Source organism: Grus americana, chromosome 28 (genome assembly GCF_028858705.1).
Source record: "Grus americana isolate bGruAme1 chromosome 28, bGruAme1.mat, whole genome shotgun sequence".
Classification (NCBI taxonomy): Eukaryota; Metazoa; Chordata; class Aves; order Gruiformes; family Gruidae; genus Grus; species Grus americana.
Window position 1 is genome coordinate 3,687,027 of NC_072879.1, and position 27,655 is coordinate 3,714,681.

At 45.0% G+C, this 27,655-nt stretch overlaps 2 protein-coding genes across 14 annotated transcripts in view; one reads left to right on the top strand and one right to left on the bottom strand.

The window, feature by feature from the left end:
- The window catches only part of PTBP1 (polypyrimidine tract binding protein 1), a 31,278-nt gene extending 28,877 nt beyond the window's left edge, over positions 1-2,401 (bottom strand). For 2 of the 5 annotated variants that reach the window (XM_054805912.1, XM_054805911.1), the window contains exon 1: positions 2,277-2,401. Coding sequence is in view for 2 of the 5 variants with exons in the window: in XM_054805911.1 (XP_054661886.1) it covers positions 2,277-2,284 (8 nt within the window). In the remaining 3 variants the exon portion in view is untranslated. The remainder of the gene's footprint in view (positions 1-2,276) is intronic. The other 3 variants (XM_054805914.1, XM_054805913.1, XM_054805910.1) reach the window with 2 other exon arrangements.
- LOC129197436 (uncharacterized protein KIAA1958-like) lies at positions 1,407-27,242 on the top strand. 9 transcript variants are annotated; one of them, XM_054805906.1, is made up of 5 exons: positions 1,407-1,436; positions 13,504-13,603; positions 20,882-20,970; positions 21,676-22,873; positions 25,557-27,194. In XM_054805906.1, the coding sequence occupies exons 3-5, from the start codon at positions 20,968-20,970 to the stop codon at positions 26,402-26,404; spliced, it is 2,049 nt and encodes a 682-aa protein (XP_054661881.1). In that variant the 5' UTR covers positions 1,407-1,436; positions 13,504-13,603; positions 20,882-20,967; the 3' UTR covers positions 26,405-27,194. The 9 variants fall into 9 exon arrangements, with proteins under 9 accessions (XP_054661881.1, XP_054661877.1, XP_054661880.1 ...); XM_054805905.1 differs by lacking the exon at positions 1,407-1,436 and adding an exon at positions 2,970-3,007; XM_054805902.1 differs by lacking the exons at positions 1,407-1,436; positions 20,882-20,970 and adding an exon at positions 2,760-2,856.
- The last annotated feature ends 413 nt before the right edge of the window (positions 27,243-27,655 follow it).

Consider the following 27,655-nt stretch of genomic DNA (forward strand, 5'->3'; position numbering starts at 1 on the left):
CTCCTGTGGGCCTCACACACAGGAAATGTTTTACATAAAGTAGCCTTAGCAGGGGATAGTATTTAAAATTATCCAACGGGAAGAGCCGTTTTATTCGCCAAGAATTATCGATTCCTGGAATACTGTTGTAACCCATTTGATAACAAATACCACATGAAACGAGCACCAACAGTATTTAAGATTTTTTATTCAAGAAACATGCAACATACTTCCAGTTCACACACCCCCTCAATAAATTACCATATCTTAAGCTTCATTCTCTTGTCCTATGTCAACCTTCAGTAGGAGATTAAAACTTTTCTCATTTCCAAAAGAACAGGCAATAGAGCCTTTTGTAAAAATTATTTTTTACATGGGATGGGATAATTCCTACACAATAAGGGGAAAAATTAAGCAGCACCAGTGAAACCTCTAGGTCATTTTCCAAAGCAGCATTTCCCATACAAACTCCTTACATATTTTAACAAACCAACTTATTGGAAGGGGATCACTTGAAAAGCACAGCTACGTATTGGCAGCTACAGAAGCAGCCTGCAGCCAGAGAGGCCACTCACTGCACACTGGGCACAAGCGTAAAACCATCTTCAGAGGCAGCTTTCCACGTTTCATCAGGGACAGCTTTCACAGCGTAAACAGATCACGCACCAAGATCTTCAAAAGGTAATGGGTAATTAGGACTCATCTGTTACATTAAAATTCCTACCTTAAAATAACAACTATTCTAACACACACAGTAAATCAGCTTTCCTAGGAACTACAGTGAAGACAGCTGATAACTGCTTTTTGCCATTACAATGTACGATCTCACATGTTGAAGATTTTTATTTTAAATATCATTCAACATGATGAGCATCTTGTTAAAAGAAGCAGAGCCTGACCTGCACCCTGGACTGTAAAAAATTAGTATGATACACAATTATATTTTTTTTTTAGCTGAAAACAACGCTGAGACACCACCTTTTAGTGTGTAAAAAACCAGACATGTGACTACGCCTAATTCTCACCAGACTAGTGTTCCGAGGCGAGGAGGAGGCGGCACTAATTTGGGCTTCCCATACTTAGGGCTCTGGGAAAACAAACTGCTTACTCGGAGGCCTTTAGAAGGATTTTAACTACTGCGCTCTAGAAGAAACAAAAATCAGACCACTAAAAAAATACGCCATATGAGACAAGAGAAATACGGAGACCTCATTTCTGACAGAGCCGCCTTGATAAAAGTCAGTTTTAAAGCAAACACTTCCGAAGCGAGACACAGGGTGAGGTGGTGATTAAAGAGAAATCAATGCTGCCCACGACAAAAGATGTTGCACGCTAGAAAAACGACACGAGCCAGGCACGGAGGGAAGTTGAATCTCGAGGGAGCTGGGAGCGGGACAATGGGAAGAGGAGGGAGCAGGAGCCCCGCGCTGCCACCCGCGGCTTCACCTACGGCTCAGGTACCACCGCAGCGGCCACCTCACTTCCAGCGAGGCGTCACAGCGCCTCGGCAGCTGATGCAAAACTTGCGCTGATCGGAAAAACTGCTCACAAAAGAAAACCCAGCAAGACACACACACACACACCCCCCCGCCTGCGAAAGCGCCAGACAATAGGAGCAAGGCCCGGCCGGAATCAGCTGCCAGCCCCGGGCGCGGCCCGCCCCCCCCCCCAGGTGCGCCCGCTGCCGGCACCCCGCTTCCCCCCTCGCCCGGGGCCGGCCCGCCACGGAGGCACGCCGTGCTCGGCCTCCCCGCAGCCGCACGCCCACGCGGCCCACAGCCGACCGAGCCCCTCGCGAAGGTCGCGGCTCCCCCCACGCCCATCCCTGTGGGGACAGGACGAGACACCCACCCCCACCACCCCCCCCGGTACGCGGCGACTCCCCCCCGGCGGGGCGCGAGGAGGGGGCGGCAGCGGGAGCGCGCGCGGGGGACGGTCCGCACGAGGCACCGCGTCGGGGCGGCGGCCGCAGAGCAGGGGCCGCCCCCGGGCCCCGCTCCCCCCCCCCGCCACGCGTCCAGGGGCTCCGGGAGGGCGGCCCGCGCAGGAGGACCCCCCCCCTCCCACGCCGCCGGCGGCCGCCCCCTCCCGTTCCCTTCTCCCGCCTCGCCTCCGCTGGGCGGCCCGGCCGCACCCTCGGCGCCCCCCCTCAGGTAACGCCCCAGCCCCCGGCGCGGGTCCCGAAGCTCCGCCGCCTTCTCCCCCTCCTCCGCACCCCAGGAAGGGTCCGGCGAGGCTGCTCCCCGGCCCCCGGCCCGGTACCGCCCATGCCGAGGCCCGGGCCGGCGGGGACTCACCCGTCCATTGCACACGGAGGAGACCCGTCGGGAACGGAGTGGAGGCGCCGGAATAGCAGGAACGAACCCAACCGCTCCGTGTTATAGACTCACAAAATGGCGGCGCCGCCCGGCCCGCCTCACCCGCGCCAACACCCCATTGGTTATAAGAGATGTCATCTTGATAGCAGGGGCGGAGACTGTCCGCCTGGGAGGGTTGGCGCCTCGGCGCCCCTCTCGAAGCCTATTGGCCGCAGGCGGGATGAGGGGCGGTGCAAAGCGCCGGTGCGCGGCGCGATTCGGTAGGCGAAAGGAGACGGCTGGGAGGAGCCATCTTGAGAGCGGGAAGGATGCCGGAATGCCACACGGATCCACCATCTTGATTGGGGGCAGGGCATGGGATAACCCCATTGGGCGCCATCTTGAATACGGGCAAGGGCTCCAACGTGCACATTGTGTTGTCACCCGCGGCGCGGGCTGGGGCCTGCGGGAGCGGCTCAACCACCGCCGCCGCCGCCATGTTGGCTACGGGCAGGGAAGCCGCGCGCTCCTGTCCGTTGCCATCTCGAGTAAGGGAGAGCGGGCGCCTCGCCGAAATTAGGTTAATTATTTAGCACTGCCAGTCTGGGGACTTTTAATGGCGCTAGACAGCACTTAGAAGTTTTATTTAAGATACAGGATAAAGTTGTTTAATTGCAGTTAATGTCTTAAGGATAAAGATTACCCAGTGGGTGAGAGAGAGAACTTGTGAGGTAAGACATAACACCTACCTGCTCTGCTCAGGCATCAGGATACTATTTTTCCTAAGGTACAGTCCTGACACCGTTTGCTGACCAAAACAGCTCTTTTTCCAGTCAGGTTGACCTCAGTGGTTAATTAGATAAGCTTGTTTCATCTTAATGCGTGTCATTGCCTGTAGGTCCTACTTCTGCAGAGATTCAGGTAAAATCCATGGATTTCCTATCTTTGGGGATTTTCAAACCTCTAAAAGATTTCCTTTTCAGGTGCTGGGCTGTCTATAGCAAATTTAAGGCTACTACAGCAGACTTACGCTAGATACTTTCTATGGCTCCCTTAAAAATTACTGTCAAGCTCGTTCATCTGCCACAAGATGAAGGCCCCTAAAAAAAATTAAGGGAGAAGCAGGCGTCTGTCTGGTTCGCGCTGCAAAGGGTGCCAGTGCATGTACTGTGTTCTGTGTGGGAACAGGCACATGAGGACCAGGATCCAGCAGAGCCCGAGCAGATCTTGGGATCCTCCTCCTGTCCACCAGGACATCACTGGTTCCACTAACATCATTCTGTAAAGCAGTTTGCTTCCGTAGATGAAATGCTGCATGTCTCTTGTTTAAATATAGACAATATTTGCTCACTGGGAATTCTACTAGCAATTACTCATTTTCTTTGCCTCACTTATCATAACCCTATCTGTTGACTGCAGCACAAGAATTAATTGTCCCAGACCTCGCTACAAGTCCCTTGTGTAGCATTGAATTAAATATCAAATGTCCAGTTCACATTGATCTTGGCTTAATTAGCTGCAACCCTGTTTTGAGAGTTTCTAGGCAACATAATACTGGTCTTACTGTAGAAAGGATCCTTCATACCTCACCAGCACACCCGCTTTTGACGTTTTTGTGAACCTGTGTACAATTCTGTCAATTTGCCTCTATTGCCAGTGATGAAAAGTAAAACACTAACGTAGATCAGTGCCACTGATGGAAGTGCCTGAGCCGTAACACAGCAGTGTCAGGGGTACATATGTGAAGGTTCAGAAAAATGTTTTAAAAATATAGTGCAAATGAAATTCGGAGTCTTATCCTTGGGCAGTGTTTCTGCTTCATGTCAGGTAACTGACAGGTACAGACATGCATTTTGTATTCTCATTTCTTTCTGAAGCACACACTAGACACATGAATATCTGGGGGAAAAATGTTAAAAGTGAAACTGTCTATTGTTTTCTCCCACACATGCGTTGCTGTGTCGGTTCCTATGGCCAGACACCTTATTTTCTCAGACAGGGGGGCAATGCTGAGGTGTTTTGGTGGCCAGGACCAGACATCAACTTACCGCCTTGCTCTTGTCACCCTTTGTGAAATACAAGAGCTTCCTTTTAGCTTGGATCTTGCCAAGAGCTGGTAGCTCTGATTTCCGTATCTGTGGTTTATTGGGTTCCCTTGTTCCAGCAGTGAAGTTGAAAATGGAGAAAAAGTGTGTTCTTACCTATTGCAACAGGCAACTAAAGGCCCCATCTGAAACCAAAGTTCTTTTACTAGGTACGGCATATGGGCTTATGAAAGGCTCAGCTTTTGCCACAGATAAGAGATTTACAACTTAGATGAGGCAAAGAATGGAAAATGATGGGATTATGCGATCCACTTTAGAGTTGCTGAGCTGAGGGCCAGAGAGATAAAGTGATCTGATCAAAGCAGAGCAGGAATTTAACTCCCATCTCACAAGCCACAAGGCACTTTCTTGAGCCATGCCTATTGTAAGCTGTATTTCCCATGGAGGTGCTTCACTTCATCTACCCTTCAGAATAATCTGGTTTATATACTGTAAGTAAGAAATCCCTCCATAGTAGAGGATGGTATAGAGACAAAATCACTCTTTTTTTTTTTTTTTTTTTTAAATATGGGATATTTTGGTCCACTTGTAAAGAAGCAGACCCTAGAGGAAGGTACCCTGAACACGACACAAAGACTTTGAAAGGAATTATTAATGCTAGATAGTGATCAGTAGTCAGAACAATACCTGGTTTTCTGGTGGCTATTGACGTTCGTTTATTGCATGTGCTGATATCCCAGCTGCTTTTCAGGTATCTTTGGAAAAGCAAACACGGGTGGATGCCATCAGAGAATTACACTTTTCAAAGACCTCTCCTGTGCAACTGTGCTCTAACTTAAAAGACTCTTTTAAGGGTCATGCAAGCTCACCCAGATTTTCCATAGTTCCAGCAGAAATGCTTATCAGAGGTTTTCCTGTAATATTAACGGAATTTTTTAGCATCTTTTCAGATACTGTGGTAGCAAACTGACTAATAATACTATTGGGTATTGCGCAGTCTTTCTCTGGGCCAAACGGGAAAATGCATTTAAGAACAAAATAATACTTTATTAAAAAAAAAAAACAAAACCAAAACCAAACCCAAACCAAATAAAACAGCTGGGAGAAAGACCTGCCTCTCTATATCTTTTTGTTTGTTTTGAAAAAGAAACCCACATGAAAATGGCCATGTGAAAAAAAAAAAAGGGAGAAGGGAAAAAATATGAATCAGCTTCTTTTGCACAATCCAGCGAAACCGTCCCACCCTCCCCCGGGCTCCGGTTACTCACTTGCTAGAAAGGCCTTGGCGGGACACACCCAGGTTTTTCTCTTTTTAAGCCTTTCCTGCCTATGTTATCTCCTCGAATTTTATTTACCATGCAGGGAAGAAAAACCCTCTGAAACAAAAAAGACCCTTTTCCTGCCTTTTTTCCTTTGTATTTTTAAAATAGCTCTGAAGCCTGAACTATGTAACTATATTCCTTTGCAAACTAGCAAAGTTGTTTTTGTTTTTTTTTCTCTCCTTCCTCTTCCACCCAACGTTTCTGTCAGTGACTTGTTGAAAACAAGAACCCTCCTAAAATACGGTCTTTGCTCGGGAACCCGAACTGCTGTGCACAATGGTATATCCTAGATACTGTTTTTAATGACAGTTGTTTTCCTGCAAGTTCCACTCCTCCCCCATTATTCACAGTACCCTGCAAGGTCCTAAACCAGGAAACTTTCATAGATAACTTTGCTACTAGTATAGTCCCAAGAAACTTGGGGGGTAGGGGGTGTTTCAAATACTTTTGCTTCTTCTTGTTGCTTTTATTTATTTTAAACCCCTTTCTATTAACACAGCTGTCTTGTTTAAAAGAGCATTTGCAGCTTTAGCAACATCTTGGGATGTCAGAACATTCTTTAGTGCATCATTCATGATGCCACATCACAGCTCTGGAAATGGTTAGTCTAGAGCTAGCAGAGAAGGAGCAAACTCACTGCTGCATTTATCAGCCCAACAAAAAGTCGCGTGTAGCTTCTGAGCAGCCCATCGGTTCACACATGGCTCAAAACTACTGAGAGCGCAGGCGTCTTCTCACTCGGCTCACACCTGGGGGAAAGGAGCTGGACCAGAAGTATCGCGGTTAGAAGTCATGAGCCACGCAGCTGGGGTTACTGGGGGAAGAAGTGTGGGTACACGGAGGATCGCTGCAGAGCTGGCTATGTTCATTCCAGTGCTTGGGAAAAGATCATTTGTTAACTGCAGATCTGTGGTTTTACAAGCAGTATATGTCATTAGCAAGGGGAGTATTTTTTCCACTGGTCCATAAGAGTTTGGCAGCATAAAGTATGATCAAAAAGTGTACCAATTGGTAATTGATAAATAAATTGGTTTGGAATTGAGCTTAATATACCTTCAGTATTAAATAGAAGTAAATGCTTCAAACCAGCTTACAAGTTCCCTATGCTGGATTTTTCTGACAGCTGTGCCACCACAGCGATTTGAGGCCTTCCTTCCAGGGACAAAGTTGAAAAGCACTTGGAACTTTTATTAGTGTTGCCATTGCACGTTCTGATTTCACCTTTTAACAGGACTGCCAAACTATATACAGTTATTTTTTGTGCTGCAAGTAGTTACATCAACTTACACTTTTAAGTATAATCACGGCAGCTCATATTTTATATTTCTTTCCTTCTTTCTAATCTGTGACCAAATGAGAGACCCATTGGTATGCCTTACTCTGTTGTTATCAGTCCATGTTATTTCAGAACTTCCCTGTCTCCGTGGCTCCTCGCAATGCGTTTGGGTGACTCATTTCCTGTGAAGGATGAACCAGCCATTTCCTGGCTATTCAACACAGGACCTTTTTTTTTTTTTTTCTTCCAGTCTGTGTTGGAGTGGTGTGGATTAATCTATGGTTTGATTATACCCCCTGCAATTTACACCAGAACCGCAGCTCTTCACTGCAGCCTTCTATGACAATAAACTGTCAGCATGTGTTGCTTAGGGATCGTGGCTTGCCCCTGCTTACCTGGGCCTGGGCCATAGGCTCTGTGAATTTGGGGTCTGGAATTAAAATAATTACAGTGATACAGATTTAACAGCACCATCTTTCCAGTCACTGTAACCCAATTAATCTCTTTATTCAACCCATTTCAGCTCATAATAAATGGCATGTTAAAAAAAACCCATAGGGCAAAGATACTGATCTTACAACATATATCTAAGCCCAGAAATTTTGAATTCTCTTAGTAAGTGCTACCAAGACTGCATATTGGCATTTGAGAAATTCAGGTAATACCCATATTGGTTTTTGTGTTAGACACAGGTTACTAGAAGTCAGTTTCTGTATTGATTCTGTGCCCATAATTCCAGCTCTTTCCTCCAACCTGTGCTTCCAATTTCCTGAGCCACTATTTATTCATACTTCACATTATGATTCTAACTGTTGTGGACAGCTTGCTTCAACAACACCATCGAGTTAAAAGATTGTCTGGCCATTGTAATGCCAGCCTGAGGTATCACAACTCTTTCAAACAGCTTTTTACTGTTATTTTTTAAATTATTCTTTTAATCTTATTTCCCATCATTTCATTTGAATATTTAGATTCATTACCCTGTCATACATCTGTAATGTTTGGGAAGAAAACCCACACAATAGGGTTACTGCCTCTTGTGTCTGAATGTAGCACATGTTGTAGGGATGATCACTGAATAATTCATACCCTTAATGATTTATTCATGCCCAAAAGCTGGATACCTCCTCTGTGACTTTCCATTATCTCAAAGAGAATGCAAGTTCCTATTCAACCGTACTCATCTTCAGAGTGCCAGTAGCAGCCCCGGTATGGGCACACGAGCAGGGTGTCCGGGGGAAACAGAGCAGGTGTGCATTAGAAACCACACCTTACGATGTTCCTGGAACATTGCTGCTCAAGATCAAAGGGGAAGCTCTTGCCATTCCAACCACCCTGGACTCAGAAACTGAAATGTACAAATTCTTCGGCAGGGAAAGTGGATGACCAAGCACGTTAAGGACTTTTCCACCAGTACCCACGTAAAGTGAGATGCTGCAGCCACAATGCAGGATGTTCTGAGCGTGGAAAACAGACAAACAGGCCGTGACTCCGTGATTTGATACCCTAGAGCTGATCTTATTTTCCATGAGAAATTTCAGGTTTATTTTTCACTGTAAAAGTTACAGATTCTAAGACAATTGATACAAACATAGCAGGATTGTTTCCTACCCTCTCAGGAAACCTTGCAGGAAAGCCTGGACAAAGAGCAGCAGTTCACACTAATCTCTTTCCTGTCTAATGTGGGCCATCAGAAAATACGCCTTTGGTAAAAGTTTGTAAGACCACGACCTGAGTCTCCTGACCTAGGTGAAGATTTTGCAAGACATTCGAATTCCATCTGTCTAGAAAGTATGAAAGATGATTCCGTGTTTCAGCAAAGTCTCCAGACCCACAGGCAACACTACCCCTAGCCGGCTGGTATGAAATTTCCTAACTGTTTATCCTGTAATCCTGACTTCTTTTGTCCTTGGAATAGGCTCTACATCAGCATAATTAAAAATGTCAAACATGCTTGAGAAACTCTCCAAGTTGCTAAAAATGAATGTGAATTTCCTCCCCACAACCTCCCTTCATCTTTCCCTTACTCTGGCCTCAGCTTTGCAAAGTGGTCTGTTTCCAGCCCTTCAGCATAGTTTGCATTCCACTGCCAAGAATGAACATTTATTTATACAAACAACCGTCCTTACAAGCACATCTCCCCCTGCTATCCTAGGGCAGGGAAATAAACATCATTTCTGTTCTGTAGCTGCAGTTCTATGTTTCTTTTTTTCTTTTTTCAGGGGCATTTTTTGCAATGAAAGATTAGTGTAGTTCAGTTGCTTTTCCGTGCTACAAATCTGCTCAGAAACGGACTGGAATGCTCTTTCATTTCCTTACAAAGATTTTATTTTATTACCCTCTAATGATGGTGCCAGTTTCCTGATAAACCACTTAGGGGGTCTCGATGGCTCAGCAAGCAGGTTTTCAAAGAGGTCTGTCTCACACTGGAACCTTGAGAGCTCTGTGTCACCCACAGAAACAGAAAGCCCTCGTGCCTCTTTCTCTCAAAAGCACACCAGTAACGGCTTCCCCAAGGCCGTTTTCGGGCTGCTCTGTTACAGTAATTCTTCCAGCAGCGCAGCTGACATTGTATAAGATAATGGTAAATGAAACGGCGGCTACCAGGTGAGCAGCACTGTAACAGAGGAGTGTGGACTGGGAGCCTGAAGCCCATGCATTATTTCTAAAGCTTCTCCATTGCTCACCTGTCAGGCTGAGGTATTGTTCACTGAAATGCTAGCTCATCACCTATGTCCTCTGTCGTCAGGTTGTCTCCATTGCATCTGCCATTTAAATGGATATTACACAGATGCTAGATGACTCCAGACAGGGGAATTTCAGAGTCTGAGCACAGTTCATTTAAATGAAAAAAGGGGCCCTAAAAGAGATAGAGATACACATGCAGAGCATCTAGAAATTCTCCATTCTGCAAGCTGCGCTCTCTTACTGTAAGCATGTCGGATTTTGCTGTGTGCGAGCCAGCTTCCATTTCTCAGTTGATATAATTGTTTGTAGCTAAGAGTAATATTTAGATTGATAATGTTTACAATTACCTCCACTGGCGAATAAGATAAAGTGGTTTTGTTGGGAACTCTCTTACTTGCATTTCTAAAGCAACCTTCTAAGAAATGAAGAATTAAGTAGTTTCTGAAGGATCCAGGGGAATACTTTTTAAAAAAAATAACAGCAAGATGGTATTTTAGAATATAGTCCCAATGCTATCTTTTTAGGAAGAAAACACAGCTTCTTTAACTATATTGCCAAAGCAAAGTCAATGAACTACTGCAAGTGGATGAATTAGGAATTTTTAGTGACTACTTTCCATGAATCATTACTGAATATATTTTATGGATCTTACTGCTTTCTTAATAAGCTTACTGTTGCAAAGTTTGCAAAGATATATTTACTTTTGCCTTAGTATGTCAATCTTTTTCTTCTTTACTGTGATACACAATGAAGAGCTGATGTCCTTTAAGAATATCCTCATAACATGCCCGGGTATGTACTCGGGTCTAAATAGGTATTGTGCTATTCAGGAAGAGGAGCATAATTCTAGTGAGGCCTTGCACTGATTAGCTCATACAGTAGCATCACAACTAATGTATAGCAGGAGAGAAAAACCTCACAGTGAACATGCAGTTGGCAGCGTACCACTACCTCCTCCTCACTAGGCTTCCATTCAGAGCAGGATTTATTCTAATCGCAGGTTGTAATATGCATGCCTGGAGCACACCACAATGTATCCTTACTAGATTCTTCACATGGCTTTTAGTATTTTTCTTTAAATTATATCAGCGAATGTACTGGCAAAAATTTCAGCAACATTTGAAGAGGTGTTGTATTATCTAAAGGTACTTGCACACACCAACACGCACATATATGTGTATATGGCACAATTTTGGCCATGTATATTCCTCTGTATTGGAGCATGCAACACCCTGATTAGTGCAGTAATTCCTCTGGAGATAAGGGAGAAACGGCATGACCCTAAAATGGCATGAAGTAGCACAAGGACAGAAACGCAGAGACATACCAGCTCTATTTTGGAACTGGCAAAATTGTACTCTCTCTCCGTTTCCCAAATACTTCTTGATGTCATGCATGCAGTTTATAGGCGCTTCAGCAGCGCAGCTGAATTAGAGTCCTTGTTTCCACATTGATTCAAGAACAAATATGTCCAAATACATCTGAAAAAGTAAGAGGACTGACACACCAAACCGCTGTGTGCCTGCCATGAGGCCTGCATTGTCATACAGGCTAATAAAGACATCATTTTCCCAGGGCTTCAGCTCTATTAAACACAAAGCTCCAAATTATTTCCTACTTGGATCAAAGATGTGTTTGTTCCAGTGCCACTTAAGTTTAAAAGGCAATACTGAGAATGAATGAAATCTCCCCAGCGGCAGCTGCTGAGGTTCAATTGGTTTGTCAGTGCCGTAATTATGCAGCGGACGTTTTCTGTTTGCTGGCCCATATGTTCCTGAAGGATGTTGTGCAATGGAAACAGCACAGCGAAGCCTTGCTCCCAAAGCTAAGAGGGGTTTGCTTTTGTGGTATGAAGACTTGCTTGTGTTTCAGATGGTGAAAACATTAAGAAATCTAATGTTCTGATTTCAGGCTTAAAAACGGAGTTGCTAGATGGAAGCAGACTAGATGGAAGTGTATGAGAAGAAACAGTGGCCTACATCCAGTATCCTAGAACAGAGACTGACCACTTTTAAATATTATTTATATAGTTACAGCTCCCCTTGGCTAATGCAAGGAGCTGTCGCTGCGATCAGCGGCAGAGTTTGGTGTGACCCTTGGTGCTAAGAATAACCGTGGCTTCCTGTCCAGGCAGCCACTGCTGTGCAGCCTGTCCTCCTCTTCCCCACAGCACTTCTCATCTTTGTAGGCTGGGGTCTGGATGCAGATGAGAAATGTCTGCTCATTAAATAGCTATCTCCTTGTCTAGTAGAGCATACACCAAATTTTCTGTGTGACAGACATGAGTGTGTGGTAAGAACTCCAGAGTATTAAATTAAGCATTAAAAGAACATTAAGACATGAACCTGCAAAATGTGAAGTCAGGGAAAATTGAGAGCACTCAAGATCTCAGTTGCCAGAGGAACAAAAGAAACACAATATCCTTTAGAATGTTTAATATTTAATTTGGTAAGATGCTCAGATAGTGGGGTGGCAAATGCAGAGGGCGATGACAGAGAGCACCGTGCGAGGGGTGCTTTATGTCAGCCACGGGACCTTAATGGGTGGCCAAAACACAGAGGCACAGAAGGCTCCTTGTTTGCAGAACCGTCGATTTTGTGCACAGCTACCTGGTCTGCCTACACACCATGCATGTTCTGAATGCCATTTAATTCATATGCGTTCTTGTTAAAAACACACCATCAACATTGTACAGAAGAGACTCCTAGCGACTGGGCTAGTTAGAAGGGAAAGAACCAGCGGCACATCTTAAATGCTGGAGACCTGTCACTGACGTACTCCCTGCCATTTGTGTACTGCAAGCACCTCACCTAAAGCCAACGGGATGATTTTCATGAACTGAAACAGTCTTTCTACAGAGCTAAGTTTAATTCAGAGGGGCATCTTCAGCTAAACTGCTTTAAAGTCAGGGCTCAAAAAATATGTAACCAATATTTTATTTATGGAGAAATACTTCATTTCATACTGTGAGTTGACCAGTTATTTCTACAACAGCTAGAAGTCAGCTAGCAAGATTCTTCCCTCTTCAGTTTTGTCATGAGGACTTAAGTACACATGTGGTCACCCAAGGAACAAAAAGGATTTTATGTAAACAGAGCAGCATGGCTGTGGCTGTGACCCAGTCCTCTAATAGCCAGGCCTGCGTTCCAGAGAGCCCGGCCAGGCACAGATGGCTATTTTGAGGTACCCATTTGGGCTTCAGGGAGCCAGCAGCCTAGGTGATTTTCTAAGAAGCGTTCACTGATGCTTCAGTCATCTGAGAGGGTCTGCTGGAAGATCCACTAAGAGACAGCTGGGTTTGTGGTGCGGGCTTGGAGAAAGTTTCCAAAGTGTATTTTCAGAAGAGCCTTTTGTGCACTCAGGGCAATTTCAGCAGGGAACTCCAGATCTGAACCCACCGTTGGTTCAAGTTTTGCTTGAATCTATAGAGTGGGCTTAATTGTTTGCTCTTGCTCACACTTTGGAAAGTGTGTTATCACTGCTGTGGGACAAGGGTTGGCAACCTCTTACAGATACCATGCCAGAGTGTATTTTTCTTTTCCAAATTAGCAGCTAGGTGTGCCAATGCCGGGTTTTGCTGCCTCTCCAAGAGGCAAGATGCCATCCATCTGTGGTATTTTTCATCTGTGAGGCGCTCGGCTCCTGCTGAATGCATCACTCAAGAAATGGGAGACAGAAACTGGGAGCTGCTGCCTCTTACTTGTGCCTCTCCAGATCCTGCTGATCCCAGCTCCTGCCTCAAGCATGCCGTTCAGAACCTATCCAAATCGAGTGCAGACTCGGCGCTCAGGGCAGAGCCTTTTGCTTATTGCTTCCATCCCACACAAGGGGTCTTCAGGTCGCTTTAGGATCACTTTTCTACATAACTTATACCTCCTGTCTCCCGTCTTTCCTAGGCTTCCCTGTCCTCTAGGTGCCAGTGAGATTCTTGTCCTTCTACAGACTGCTGTGCTCCGTGGGAGGCTTCCCGAAGCATCTTGTGTGACCTTGGAGGAGGTAAGGGAGGGAGCGGTACTTCAAAACAAAGACAATAGTAGAAAATGAAATAGGAGCAAAGGCTCCAAAGGTGGGAAGCCTGATAGCATGAACTAATGAATTTGCCTGTGGCCAAAAACCTTGGGTGCTGCTTGGTAAGATGCGTTTTGTGAAGGACCTTTCCTTTACATGGGCACCGCACCCTGTGCTCTTCCCCGTGCCAGCTGTGGGCATCTGCCTGAGAGAGCCCAGCCGTTTACCATCACATTCTCAGCAAACCTTCATAAACACTTGAGATCTAAAAATGAGAGCTAGCTCTTCGCCTGTTGCTAGCGAGACTGACTTCTACATACACCCCCAGACTGAGTCACCACGGGTTTGAAGTGCTTCTAGAAAGGTGAAATCCTCAAGCCTAGGAAGGAGTTGAGGTGTCAGTTGTTAAAATTGTTCTGTATTGTAAAAAAGTAGGTTACTACATCTCATTGTAAACAACTACATCTAATTACAAGTCACAGATTCACCACAAATACTATTTAATAACAAATTTGTACCACATTTCATCCAGAGTGAAGTAACATGTTGCCTCTGGTTTGCGGATAGGTAAATGCGTGATGCAGAACAGAAGGACAGAGAGTTTTGGCTCAGATCAAACAGAGGAATGGATGCTAGGCCCCGACTCAGTGTTGGAAACTTTGGACGGTGTGTCTGTCCTCCAGCTTACAGCACTGGTTATTTCATTTTAGTTTAGCAGATGGTGGAAAAAATGGTGCGTGCCACACTATGATTTTAGTTAAACTTTAAAAGGCTGCTCAGAACTATATAACACTGCAATAAACACTTAGACAATAAAATTAAACAGGATTTGCAACTTCCCCTTAGCAAACTCCCAAACTGGATGTTAATTTTTTCCTGTTTGATAAAAAAGAATTCCATCAACAGAACAGAAATTGAAAGAACCAAAGATACAGTAACACCCTTATCCCTGCTGCAAGGACTGGAAATGGAGAAGTTTCTGTACTTGGCTAAGGCACTGTTACTGGTCAGCATTTTATGCTGTATTTTTAGCAGTAAGATAGCAAGTTTCCTATAAAGCTGGCACGTTGAGAGGTCAGTAAATCTACATTGAGAGCTATGCACTAAATTTTTGCTGTTTTCTTTCTTTGGAGCTCCAGGTGCAAAGGTTCTTTGGCAGGAATAAGGAAGTACGCTGGGATGGTGCCCTCAACTTAAATACAAATGTAAGAGGACCTTGACCCCTGCATTAATAGCAATATTTATTCAGCATCGGGCCGGGGTCAGGGGCAGGGCTTCGGTCTGTGCCCGGCAAGGAAAGCAGGGTGGGAACGGCGAGCGAATGCCGCTTTGGGCCATCCCCGGCCCACGCAGGGGCTGCCAGCCGTGCGTGGCCGGTGGCCGAGCACCCTCTGCCGGGGATCGAGCAGCGGCGAGCTCCAGCCCCCGCGGCCAGGTCGTAGAAAAAACAAACGAAAGAATCCGAGTTTTACAGCGTTCCTGTCTTATTTTTGAGCCTGTTGCAGTCAGACTCCATGAGAGTGCAAGGATTAAAAGTGATTTTTAGAGTAGGAGATGATGATGTTATCCCCTGACTGGCGAAGCGTGTGCTTTATGAAAAATACCACAAATAGTGAGAGAAGCAATTAAAAGAGTAGTAAACGCTCCTACAAGTGCCTTCTTGCCAACAGACATCTTCTTCCATTAATTAAGTGAAAGAAGATCATTTTAATACAAATGGCTGCCGGGGAACAAAGTAAGTTCCCACAGTCGGTTCTATACTGATACAATTATATACTCAACCACAGCGCAGGACTGAGAATAAAACATCCAAGGAAAAGTAAAACTGCATATGCAATTGTTACAGAAAATAATGTCCCCCTCTCCCCTGGCAGCACTAACCCTAAGTGTGAAGCTGCTCACAAATGGCAGCGTTAACAGGGTAACTAACACAATCATTATCAACGTGGTAGCGTTTTCTGCCGAAGTAACACTTCACTAATTTCAGCTTTCCCACTTCTTCCCGGGGAAATAAAATATTAGGACCTATTTATAGAAGTTCATGGGTTTAAATTAATTTTTTCCTTTACTACAGCTGGTTTTAGTGGTTGATTACTGTTTGTTGGACCAGGCAATCCTTTGCCAGCTGGCTGTGGCTTTTATTAGCTCTTTTAAGAAGACTTGATTTAGAGCTCGCAGTTACGGACAGCAGCTCTGTAACGCAGACCATCAAGAGAAGAGATAATTAGGACTCATGAAAAAAATTTGTATCTGATTCTTTGAACAAAAAAGCTCTTGTTTAAGGAATGTGGTGCTGTAGGGTAATATTTAACAGCAGTCTCTCTTCCCTTGCTCAGAGCTGGTGTGTGCAGTTAGACCCTGCCCTCCATCAGATATACTGGATATTATTTTCTGGGAGCATCTCTCAAAATGGAGGAATGCCGCCCTGTAGCAAGTACAGAATGTATCTTGGGAGTTGTATTTCTGCAAGCAGGGCAGGAGGTACTGGTGGAAGGACAGGGTGAAGCAGGAAAAGAGCTGAAGAGGTGCTGAGAAGGCTCTTGTACAGGGGAGGGGGAGGAGAGAAACAAACATTGCAGAGAACAGGAAAAACGATGTGCTGGGAAATGATTAATCCACCCCAAAGGCCCTTGCTAAGAAGTGGTGGGACAAGCTCAATGATTTTTGGCAGCCATGAGCTACTTCTGCTCCGCTCTCGACTCCCGTCTTGCAACCAGATGTGTTTAAGAACAGCTTCATCCCATTCCTGCCCCAGACACCACATCCCCTGGTGTCCTTCACTCTGCTCCTGGCAGCTCCCTGGCAATCTGCCCCCTCCTAGATGTGTGTTTTATGGCTGTCCTCTGTCCCTCCGCCTGCAGTAAGTGTGTCTCAAGTGAGCGGGAGCACACAGTCCAGGCCGGGGGAAGGGGGTGGGAGTCAAGTTTAAGAACTGCTGCTCTGTATCCTGTTGTTTTCCTACCGGGATTGTTCCCGTTTCCTGCACTGTCTTATCTGGAGCTGAAAAGCCAAAGCTCTCATATTTACTTGCTTTGTGCATGCCCCAGGTTTCTAATCTGTGAAATAGACCTTGGAAGACTTAAGAGAAGTGTAGCTAGGACTAGGGCAGGGTGGAGGGACAGGAACAAAGTGGTTAAAAGGCTTTCAGTGCCTACACAATTAGCTGCTTTCTTTCGTTATCCTGCTTGCCTAAGCCTGTGTATGTCACAGAGGGTTTCCAAGAACCTTCAGCATACCATAATGCTACACAGAGCCCACTGAAATGTAAAAAGTGTAAAATTCAGATGTTTGCAATCTCAGGTGATCCTGGGTACCTATGTTCGACAGACCTTACAAGAGAATCACTTTCAGAAAGTGCTGAGTATGTTTTCCCCCCCCAAGGGCTCAAACTAGACACAGGAAAGTCTTAAAAGGGAATAAGCATTTCCGTGCTTTTAGTCAGCCTTGAATTTAACAGTTCCACTGAAATGCTGTAGACTTCTTTGAAATTACTTAGCTGACCACATTTTCTTGAACACAGAGGTAAAATAAGCATATACTGTGCTGACATCTTGAAAGCTTGCTACATAGATCAGATGCATGAGAAAGCAAAATCTTGTAGATTTTTGTTTTTAACGTTTTTCCTCTAGTGAGCATGATTTCACTTAACTATAGGTTATATCAGTGCGCTAAATTCCCTATGGTTTAAAAAAATTAAAAGAAAACATTTACCGTACAGCTTTGGAATGTCCTGTTTTTCTGCACAAAGGTGTGGGTCCTGCATACACAGTGTCCATTATCAGATGGGAGCCTCTCCTGGAAAGATAATTAAAATGCTGCATCACTCACAGCCATGCAGACTGAAGCAGACACAGGGTTTCAAACCAAAACTGAACCCCTCAACCCCAGACCTTTCCTCCACAGGGATCCTGGTTTTGTTGGAAGCAGGTAAAAATTGTAGCAATGCTCAAGGTGGGTTTTTATTCATTGAAGAGATGAGAGGTATGTTGGTTCAGCCTTTGTGGGTAAACATGCTTTTCATTTTTTTCCGCATAGTTGTAACTGTAAATTCAGACTCATTCCACTTGACAGTTGCTTTGGAAGTACTCTCAACTGATGTAAATACGAGAGCAGGAGTGGGTTGAAGAAGTGTCCTTAGTTGATTACCAGAGCCTTTATTTGGAACTAAATATCAAGAGAAAAAAGGCTTTTTTCCAAAGAGATCAGGAAAAGGAAGACATGTGCTTGGAGATAAGGAGAGATAAAAGCATTCCATTTAAAGACGTGTGTGATAGAAATCAAGATGTTCATCTGCCAAGTCAGTAATTTCATGGCCTTATGACCATGCAGAGCTTCCGTTTCTGTTACCTTTTCCCACACTAACTGTAAGCACCAAATTATTGGCATGAAAGTTCCTTTTAGTTTGTCCAAACAGCTCAGCCCTTTAGGGAGGAATTGCATGGATTGAACTTGAAGATAAAACTGTCTTTGACTTCAGAAAGGGAAAAACGGTTCTCCCGTTTTCTTCCCGTTTTTCTCTCCTGGGCTTTCTGAGGCCCAGGCATAGGTTGCGAATTCCCTGTGCTTGGAAGGTTTGAAGACAGGTCAGATGAACACCTCTCAGGAGAAGTTTGGGCAGAGCTCATTTTTCTGTGAGGAATGAGGATAGCTGACGTGGCCATTTGATGTGACTTCCAACCCTGTTTTCTGTGATTCATTAGGAGGGAGGTCACAGTGACAGTAGATCTTATACAACATCTAGATTAACAGAAAGTCAAGAGCTCAAAATGCATTTGCTGCTTTAAAACAGGGATTTTTTTTGGTCTGATTTTTGTTTAAAGCAAGCAGCAGATTTCAGAAAATTCTTTGAAAATCCTAGCTCTGCAGGTTTCACAAGCTAGCATATGCAAACAGTAAAGCATTCTAGGCTAAAATTATCCATACTATCATTAGAAGCCATAAGAAGGAACATATGGACTGATACTAGCGTTAAGTGCAGAAGGGCCTTCCAGAGCTGTGCTGCATGCAGCAGTTTCCCCCCAAGCAGGAGCGGTTCCGATGCCTACTGTTCATTCCCCGTCGGGAAGTACAACTGACATGCTGTGAGAGATTTGCCCTGTGCTTTTCTCTCTGAAAAGGGCATTGAGTTCCCTGACCTATCTCCTGAGGTTAGGGAGGGCTCCTGTATGCTTTGCTTTTGTTTGTTTCCTTTCCTCTTTGGGTTGTGCTTCCCCTAAAAACCAAACACTCGTTAATAGTTCTATGTGTGTTTGTCAGTGCAGTCGTTACCCCTGCCTCCTTAGGCAGCAGACAGGCTCCCTCGTGCTGGGCAGCTTGGAAGCCCACACCATTTTCATGGCTTTTTAATTGTTCCAAGCAGGAAGTGGAGAAAAAAAACCAAACCCCAAACACTTTTGCCCAAAGATTTTTGCATGCTCACTCACTTAGGTTTCACATCCAGCAAAGCACAGTTAGCTTTGGCATCAGTGGATCGAAGCATTCACTTAAAATTAAGCACGTGGGTAAGTGCCTGGCCAGCTGCAGCCTTGGAGCTCAGCAACTCTGCTGCCCCTCAGTTTCTGCAAGTTGGGAATTGGCGGAGCAGGGCACGTGTAAGACACTTCCAGAGGGCTCCTCCTCAGTGCAGGAGCTTGGCCAAGAGGCAGTTTCACAATCACTGGGTTTTGTTGGTCTACAGCCACTCTGAGGGTCCCTGCTGCTGGATGGTGAGGATGGGGGTACGGGACGGGGGAAGGCAGCTGCCTCCCCCAGCCAGGCTCTGTCAGGTGCCCCAGGCCCCCTCAGACCGGGCCCTGCCTGAAGGGGTTTGGTTAGGGCAGGCAGCCTCGGGGCACCCCAGGTGACCCCATTGTGGTGCCAGGCTGATGAGGGCCTTCCACCCTGTGGTTCCACATCCTCACCTCCCATCACAGATGCTGGCCAAGCCCTGCAGCAGCTGCCATGCTTCACCCTGCGTATGGGGCTGGCGGCCGCCCCTGGGCAGCCTGGTCAGTCACACTCTTACTTCCCTTCCTCCAGGCAGGGCTCCTCAGCCTCACCCAGGTGGTGCAGAGCTGGTAAGCATGGCCGGTGGAGGTCGGGCACTGAAGGCACTGGGTGTAGCGTCTGCCTTGGGTGCTGGTGCACAACAGAGCTTCTGCAGAATGGCAGCTTCCTGCCTGGGCACAGACAGGCTTTCCCTCAGTTTAACTGGCATACTCATAAATCCCTGCAGACAAAGACCGCATTCACAGATTACTGAGCAGCCCTACGTCTCTCAGCCGCGATGGGCTTCTCCCATCTTCCGCAGCTTGCTCGGAGAACAGGAGCATGCAGAACAGGAGACCCGGAGGCTCAAGCTGACGTACCCGGTGAGGACGTGTGCTCGTGGTGTGCTGGGCTGTCTGCAAGTGCGTGCTCACCTTCAAAGCCAGCAAGGGCCTGTTCTCACCAGGAAGCTGCGTCACATTTAGGCCAGAACTGCTCAAAGAACCAGTTTAAACAAGATTCCTGTGTCCAGTGTTTTCAGTCTGGCATCTTTTACCACCACTAAATGCAAAGCTGTTAATTAATAATAGACTAAGATGCCTGGAGCAAAGGCTGCCATTATGAACGTAAATGCATGCACTATCAGTCACATAGCATCGTAGGGCTTCTTGGCTGTCTTGCAATATGTATGTTGACGGTAAGTTATGTGACCGATTGTTCTTCTCTAGCCTGTTACACAGAAATTATAATGACTTTCTAGACTACTACATAGACCGTTTCAAAACAGATGGGAGAATTTCAGATGTAGTCTCTAGTAAATATAAGTTACATATGAAAAAAATTCTTTAGTTAGGAAACTACCTCCTTTTTTTACTATTTGAAAAGTCAGATAATGTCAGAATCTGAACTAGCTTCACTATTTCTGGTACTTCTCTTTCTGCAGTTCACTATTTGGAGAAGTAAAGATTGCTAACCACAGCCTGTGTTCAAAGTGCCAGTGCTGAAAGGAACATCTCCCAGAGTTTGGTTTTTAGAATTCTATTTTCAATATTTATATTTTTTTTTAACTTTGATTGGTACGCTGTAGAGGCTAATCCTGCAAATATTTACACAAGTCAAGCTTTCTATATATAGTTCATTGGAGCTCAATGGGAGCTCACCTTAATGAAGGCACATGTTCTGCAGGAGCATTTATTTTGGACTAAGCATTGAAAAATTTAGTTGCATCTGCTAGCCAGATTTTTTTTTAATATATATATACACACACACAGACACACAGACATATGATGATTATTTTAGGTTCTGAGAGAGAAAGAAAGAGTATTCAAACAGTCACTTACTGATCTCCACCTGAGAGAAGGCTCAGTGAGATAGAAAACAGCAGCATGGTGAGTATTCTTTTATAGCATAAGTAATCCCATAGACAATTGTTTCTAACAATCAGTTACAGCATTAAAAGTTGTAGATTTTTTTAAAAACAAGTTTTAGGTATGTGGATGCAAGGTCTGTTTTTAGGTTCTGATAGCCCTGTTGGTGTGGGGAGGTGGGAGGCCAAGATGCCGATTTCTGACACTTTCCCATGCTATTTTCCATAAGCGAGTACAGAATTGGCCATGGGTACGAGCTCGCTTGGCTCCCAGGACTCAGACTTGCAAACAGAGCACTGCACTTCAAGTGACCCTTCTGTTAGCCGAGCTGTGGTCGCTGCTGGGGTGGTTCAGCGAGAGCATTAATCTCGGTTCTGCTGTGGATTTAGAACACGTGCGTGAACAGCCACTGTGGCTCACCTGAGGTATGATAAATTCTTAAGCCGAGCTACTTGATCAGGACTCAGAGCCTGTAGGTATGCATAAATTATATCTAGAATAAATTCATCATTCCAGGACCATGCCCACAAATTACCCTCCAGGTCTTCAAAGTGGACAAAGTGTATTGATTTATTTTAAAGAATGAACAAACTGGTTTTTAAAAAGAATCAGTAGAGGAATCGCTGATCTACAATTACTGCTCTATTGAGATGGGGCTAGAAACAATCCCCAGGACTGCTCTTCTATGCACATTCTCTTTCACTTATCTCCAACACATTTTTACAGAATGGGAGTGTCAGTGATGGAAGGTGCAGCGATGCCAGTTCACTTCGCATGGACCTCTCCAATCTTGTGACCTGGGCACACACTCACGGGACCATATGCAATCAAATCCCAGCCTTGGAAATTGTGCAGAACACGGGTCATCCTAGCAAGGACAATTCTGTTCTCTGGATATGTGGGGTTGGACATGCATATCACTGGCAATGTGGAAAGTTATACATCAGAAGCAAAGAAGAGAATGAAGCAGTGGAAAAGAGAAAGAGGTTAGTATCTTCTGAGGCTTCATCAAGGGAAGCTAATTCAGATGAAAAGAGGTTCAGGAGGACCTCATCTTTTGAGAGGGCTAAAGCAGATGCTGTCAGCACAGGGTCACGTAGCAGATCTCCAGGGGTCACTCAGCAGAAAGATGACACAGTCTACATAATACATAATGAACCATCACCCAGAGAAAAGAAAAAAAATAGCAAATCCATGAAATCGTGCTTTGCAGCAGAGCAGCACTTGTCAGTATCTGGTGGTGGAGTCAAAACTGACAGACAGAAGGTGAAACTAGAAAACAACGAAGATCTGCAAATCATCTCTGATGAAGAACAGTATATATCAGATGAAGACAACCAAGGAGACAGAATCAACCAGATTCTGCCAGAATCACCAACTAAAGGTGGAACTGCTGAGGTAGATGTGCAAATGCATCACAATCAGAAGATAGCATTTAGCAAGCCAACAGCCACCCAAACATCTGGCTTTGCCCCTGCAGGAAAGCCACCCCTAACTCTTGCCTGCATTCTGAAATCCCCCATCAGCAATCAAGAGGGCCTGGACAGCAGGTTCTTGAGGATAGGTCCTCTTAATCCTGCAGAGTCCGTAACTGAAACTTCTAAAGCAAGAATTTCCTCTGGGTCAGCAATACCGAAAGAACATTTAAAATCTGACCCTGTCTCCAGCAGTGAAGCAAAGGCCCAACTTGAGTCACCCGCCTCTGTGACATTCTTTGAGTTTGAAGCCACTGTAGATGTGCAGCAGCAGCTCCAGCTGAGCCCTCCTGAGTGTGGCACACCAGGAACAGGCTTTAGTGGGAACGTTTCTGAAAATCCTATCGAAGAGAGTGAACCGTCGGGATCTGGGCATGCACTCCATCTTTCAGCCTCACTGAGCCCAGAGAACAAGAACACGGACCATTCACCTGCATCTTCAAACAAAAGTAAGAGTCTGGATTTTTATTCCTGAAAGGGTTTGTGGGTGCATTCTATTAATCACTTTCCCAAAATATTAACAGAGGGTGAGTTCGTATAGCTGCCAAAATCGGTATTGTAATATCTAAGTAAATGCCTCCAATCTGGGGCACTTGGTTTCTACTAAGGTAGGAACCTTTTTAGTCCCTTTTAAGCAATCAGCACTTCAATAGATAATACGTTCACCGAGGTACCCCAGTGTGTGCTTGGCTGTGGCCCAGCTTTAACTGCCCCATTTGAATACTTTGGTCTTTCATTTTGCTTCCTATCACCTCATAGTATGTTGGCTGTACTTAAGAGAGAGTCCCTGTGAGAAACTGGAGCCAGAGATGGGAACTCGAGTCTCAAGAGACAAAAAAAAGAGGAAGTAGCTTTTAAAGCACTGAAACAGAGAAATTGTGGCTGAAACTCTGACTGCACCAAAGTCAATGGCAAAAATCCCAGAGATTGCAATGGGAGCAAAATTTCAATCCTGCATATTGAATTGCATGCGCTAAACAAATTACTTTAGTGCTTTTAAGAGTTTTAAGATTTTCATACACACCATCCTTGGAATTCTCCTGGGGTGGGGAAGAGTTATAATTGCTCAAACATTAACGTGAAGATACACTGCTTACTAGGGAACTTCCAATACCAAGGTTAAGCCATGCACAGAGAATCTTTTAAGTGATTCTGTATCATAAGAACATGGTGTTTGACGAAGATTTTAGAAGGCTAGCTTGCGGCTGTTTTAATCCTGCTGTAAAACAACTGTCCGCACAAGGAGGAACAGCTGGCATACAGTGCGTGGACATTATCAAAGTTATGCTATTCTTTTGCAAGTAGTGGGGAAGCCATCAATGAAATCGATGTAATTCATTTAATAAATGATCATATTTTAGGATAGATGTGTATAATACACTGGAGCCTTAATGCCAGGTACATATATGTTATTTAATCTAATGATTGAACGCCTCAAATCAAATGGAAATGTTCAGATTTTTAAAAGTGTTACAGTAAAGCCACAAAATTTGCATCTGTAATGATTTGAGTGCCTGCAGGTGCTATGTCACATTAATTCCAAGTAAACTGCTGGCTAGTCAGCTTTACGGTTTTACCTGCTAGTATTTAGGTGTAAACATTGAGGCAGATTTTCAAAATATAATTCAAGGAATAAGACTATCTCTTTTCCATCCCATGGCTCAATGCCTTGGCTCCATCTAACTGAGAAGCAGCCCCCGACACTTCCATGCGCTCAGTAGAGAATCCCATTCCATGTTCCCCAAAACCTGTCCTGTGCCCACACTGACAGCCCGGCCCCATGGCCTCGTCCGTGGCATGCCAGGTGCCCAGCGTTGTAACTGACAGCACGTATCATCCAAAGGGATGGGAATTCATCTGGGAGTGCCTGTGTAGTAGCTGTTTCTGCCAAGATAAATGGCTTATGGCTCAAGCGAGGTCCCTGCGTGTATTGATTTACAAGCCATTCATCTCTTCACATAGATCAGTCAGTAACAAAGCAAGCAAAAAACCCAAAACAGTATCACAGGGATCAGTAGGCTCCACCTCAGTGGAGCCACAGCATGTTAATGACTAAGGAATCTCTAGCTGTTGGCTCTAGAACCCTTTTCAAGCTACCTCTCTTCAGCCCTGGAAAAGTCACAGGCGAGCAGATGGAGCTTTTCAGCAATCCAAAGAATTAATTTCTCATGCTACATCGAACTAGGTAGATATGGTATTGCCATAGCAACTTGAGAGAGAACCCAACTGGAATCCTGGCAATCCTTTTTAAAAAAATACACTTTTACTCATCTTTTTGTTCTTCCTTACTATCCACTACCCCTAACTTTGGTTAATGTTTTTATTTCACTGTGAGAGCTCTCTTGCCCTGAACAGATTTTTTTGGTAAAGTCGAATGCTTTAAAATATATTTTGCATAATGCCTTGTACAACACTTTGAACATATGAAGTAGATGCTGCTTAGGTCACAAGATCCACATACAGGCCAACTCCCATCTATTTTAACAAAGCAGAGTTTGGCCCCTGCAGTCACCATAAAATACATTGACAGAAGTATATCAAGTCTGTTTGGGGTTGCTTGGGCTTCGTAGCCGGAGCTGCAGGCTCAGGACCGCAGCCACTGGTTACACAACTGGTCCCACGAGTGTGGTCCCACAGCACACCCTGAGGGTCAACTCCAAAATGAGCCAGGGTGAAGTTCAATGTCAAGCCAAGCCACCAATGACAGTTCCGCTCTCCGGTCCTGTCCGAGAAGGCCCATGGAACTTGCACTGATGCTTTCCACATGTGCACCCCACAGTGACATTCAATGATTAAATTTCATTAGGGACTCATTCGCTCCCATTTAGGCATACTTCAAAAAGAAAAAATATCTTAAATGTACCTACACGGTAGTATGCAGATTCACCAGCCAAGTGAGAAAGAACAGGAAAGGAGGCAATCCTTTCCGTGTCTATGCTGGCGCTGTCGGGGTGCTGGCTGGCTTGTTGAGGACACAGATCTAAACCAAAGCTTTAAGGATGGGGTTTGTGAAAGTCCCATAATCGCAGAATCACTTTTAAAAGGAAGGTGAATGTTATTCTGCATCTCCTTATATTTCACTGATCTCCCTGTAAGTCCATGCTGTCCACAAAGCTGTGCCTTGTCTTTTAGATGTGTTGAAGAAGTTGGAGAAAAAGAGAAACCGTAACACTGGTGATATAAAAATTTTCAAAGACTGGCTGGTTTTACATTGCCCTTCTGAAACGCGTGAGATTTATAAGCTGCCACCCGAAGACCTCGATAATTACCTAGCCTCATTCTACAGTTCTGCAAAGAGACAGAACGGCACTGATTTTTCTGCCAGTTCTTTGCACTTCTTTCAGAGCAGCATCGAGAGACACCTTAAAGATCACAACTATGAGTACAGCGTGGTTAGAGGGTTGGAATTCCGAGCGTCTCAGGAAGCCTTGAAACTAAAGCATCAGCACCTATCTCAGAAAGAGAGAGAGGGAGAGTGGAGTATTTTGGAGAACCTGACAGATGAAGATGTGGAAGGTCTTCATAAGAAGGGAGTTCTAAGTAAGGCACACCCTCAGGGCTTTCTGCACCTCATGTTCACAAATATCATTAGGGGGTTTGGGGCAAGCACACACAGTCGGAGCCACAATCTGTACTGGGGACAGCTTGTACTGAGGAAGAATGAGGGGGAGCTGGAGTACTTGGAGTGGAAGGATGATCTGAGTGCAGAGGGAAATGCAGGGGAACCGCGGCCACATCTCTTCGCCAGGCCTGACAACCCAGGCAACTGCCCAGTCACGGATTATAAGGAGTATGCTAAGAGGAGGCCACTGGATATGCTCCATGACTACGATCCACTTTATCTCGCTCCCAAGCCTCTCTGCTCCATATGGGACCAAGTATGGTACTGTAGGAAGTCACTGACAAAAGCCAAAATAGAAAAAATCTTGAAAGTTATTATCCAGCAAGTCAAAGGACCTGCGAAGAAGTCCAAGAAATAAAGGTATCCATTTAGTTTCTGCTGTGCCAGTTTTTGAAGTATGTGTTTCCAAGTAGTCTTTGACAGGTTTAAGTGGCAGTATTTAGTAGGGGTTGAGGAGAACATCCTTCTCTTCAGTTTCACCTTAGAACATCAAAATCCACATATTTGCATCACCTCAGCTTTCAGGTGAAGTGAAAAACTTCTATTGTTCTTTCTATTAATGGAATTGATAGTTCAGTAAGTTAAATAAATATGGGAATCTTAGGTTTCACATTTGTAAAACAAGTTAATATTCTACTGTATTATTAATGGCAGGATGAAGTAGCTAATGTTAACGTGGAGGGGGCTCGGTAGCTGAGTAACTTGGCAAGGAGTTTAAGCTGCGCTCCCATTGAGGGAGCTGACACTTGTAAACAGCGTTTGGTCTATAGCGTAAGGCTATCATGAAAGGAAGAGTAATAAGAGCTAGTTCTGGGGTGGCAGGAGAACCGCAAGATGCCACGTTTGCCAGCTGCTAATCCAGATCCAACAGGAATGCTTTCAGCAAGGTTTACGTCTTTGTCTTAGTGAAAGATTTGTAGATTGAAGAAGTTGTGATTGTGTTTTAAAAAGTTATTTTAAATGGCTGACAGCGTTGAAAGGTTTTATGGTGAGTGTTTTCCCCAGAGTGCTAAATATAGCTACATAAATACACTTTGGTAGATAGACATAGTCAACTTTTTTCAGCTGTTCAAGTACTGTTCAGTCAATATATTGTCTTACAGGCCAGTGGAGTCGTCGGGTTGAATTGTTGACATAACCTAATAAAAGAGTGTTTTACTCAGTCCTGTTTGTCTCTTCTACAAAGATGAAGCCAGTAACCCCAAACAGCAGGTAACAGCTTGCTGAAACACCAGCACGTTCACTTCTGCTCTGAGCCTGTCATCACTCAGCGTTACAGAGGTGACCCTTGGAGGATTTGGGCTGCTGGAAGTCCCATGTTCGTGGTTCCTTAACGAGAGCTTTGTGGCCAAACCCTTTGCCAGAATTAGTCCTGTTCAAGCATCGCCAAATAACTTCTAGATGCTTAAAGAGCCATAAAAAAGAAATACAAACTCAATCAAACGCTTGGAGGGCCTCGTCCCACTTTCCTTGTGCTGTCAAGCATGGACAGCATAACGAGTGCCGCAGCCACCGCCAAAGGACCTGCCAGGGCCCAGGCCAAGCCTGGCCCCGCATGCAGCTCTGCCCAAGTGCCCAGAGCCAGAGCAAACCCCTCCTGAGCACCCAG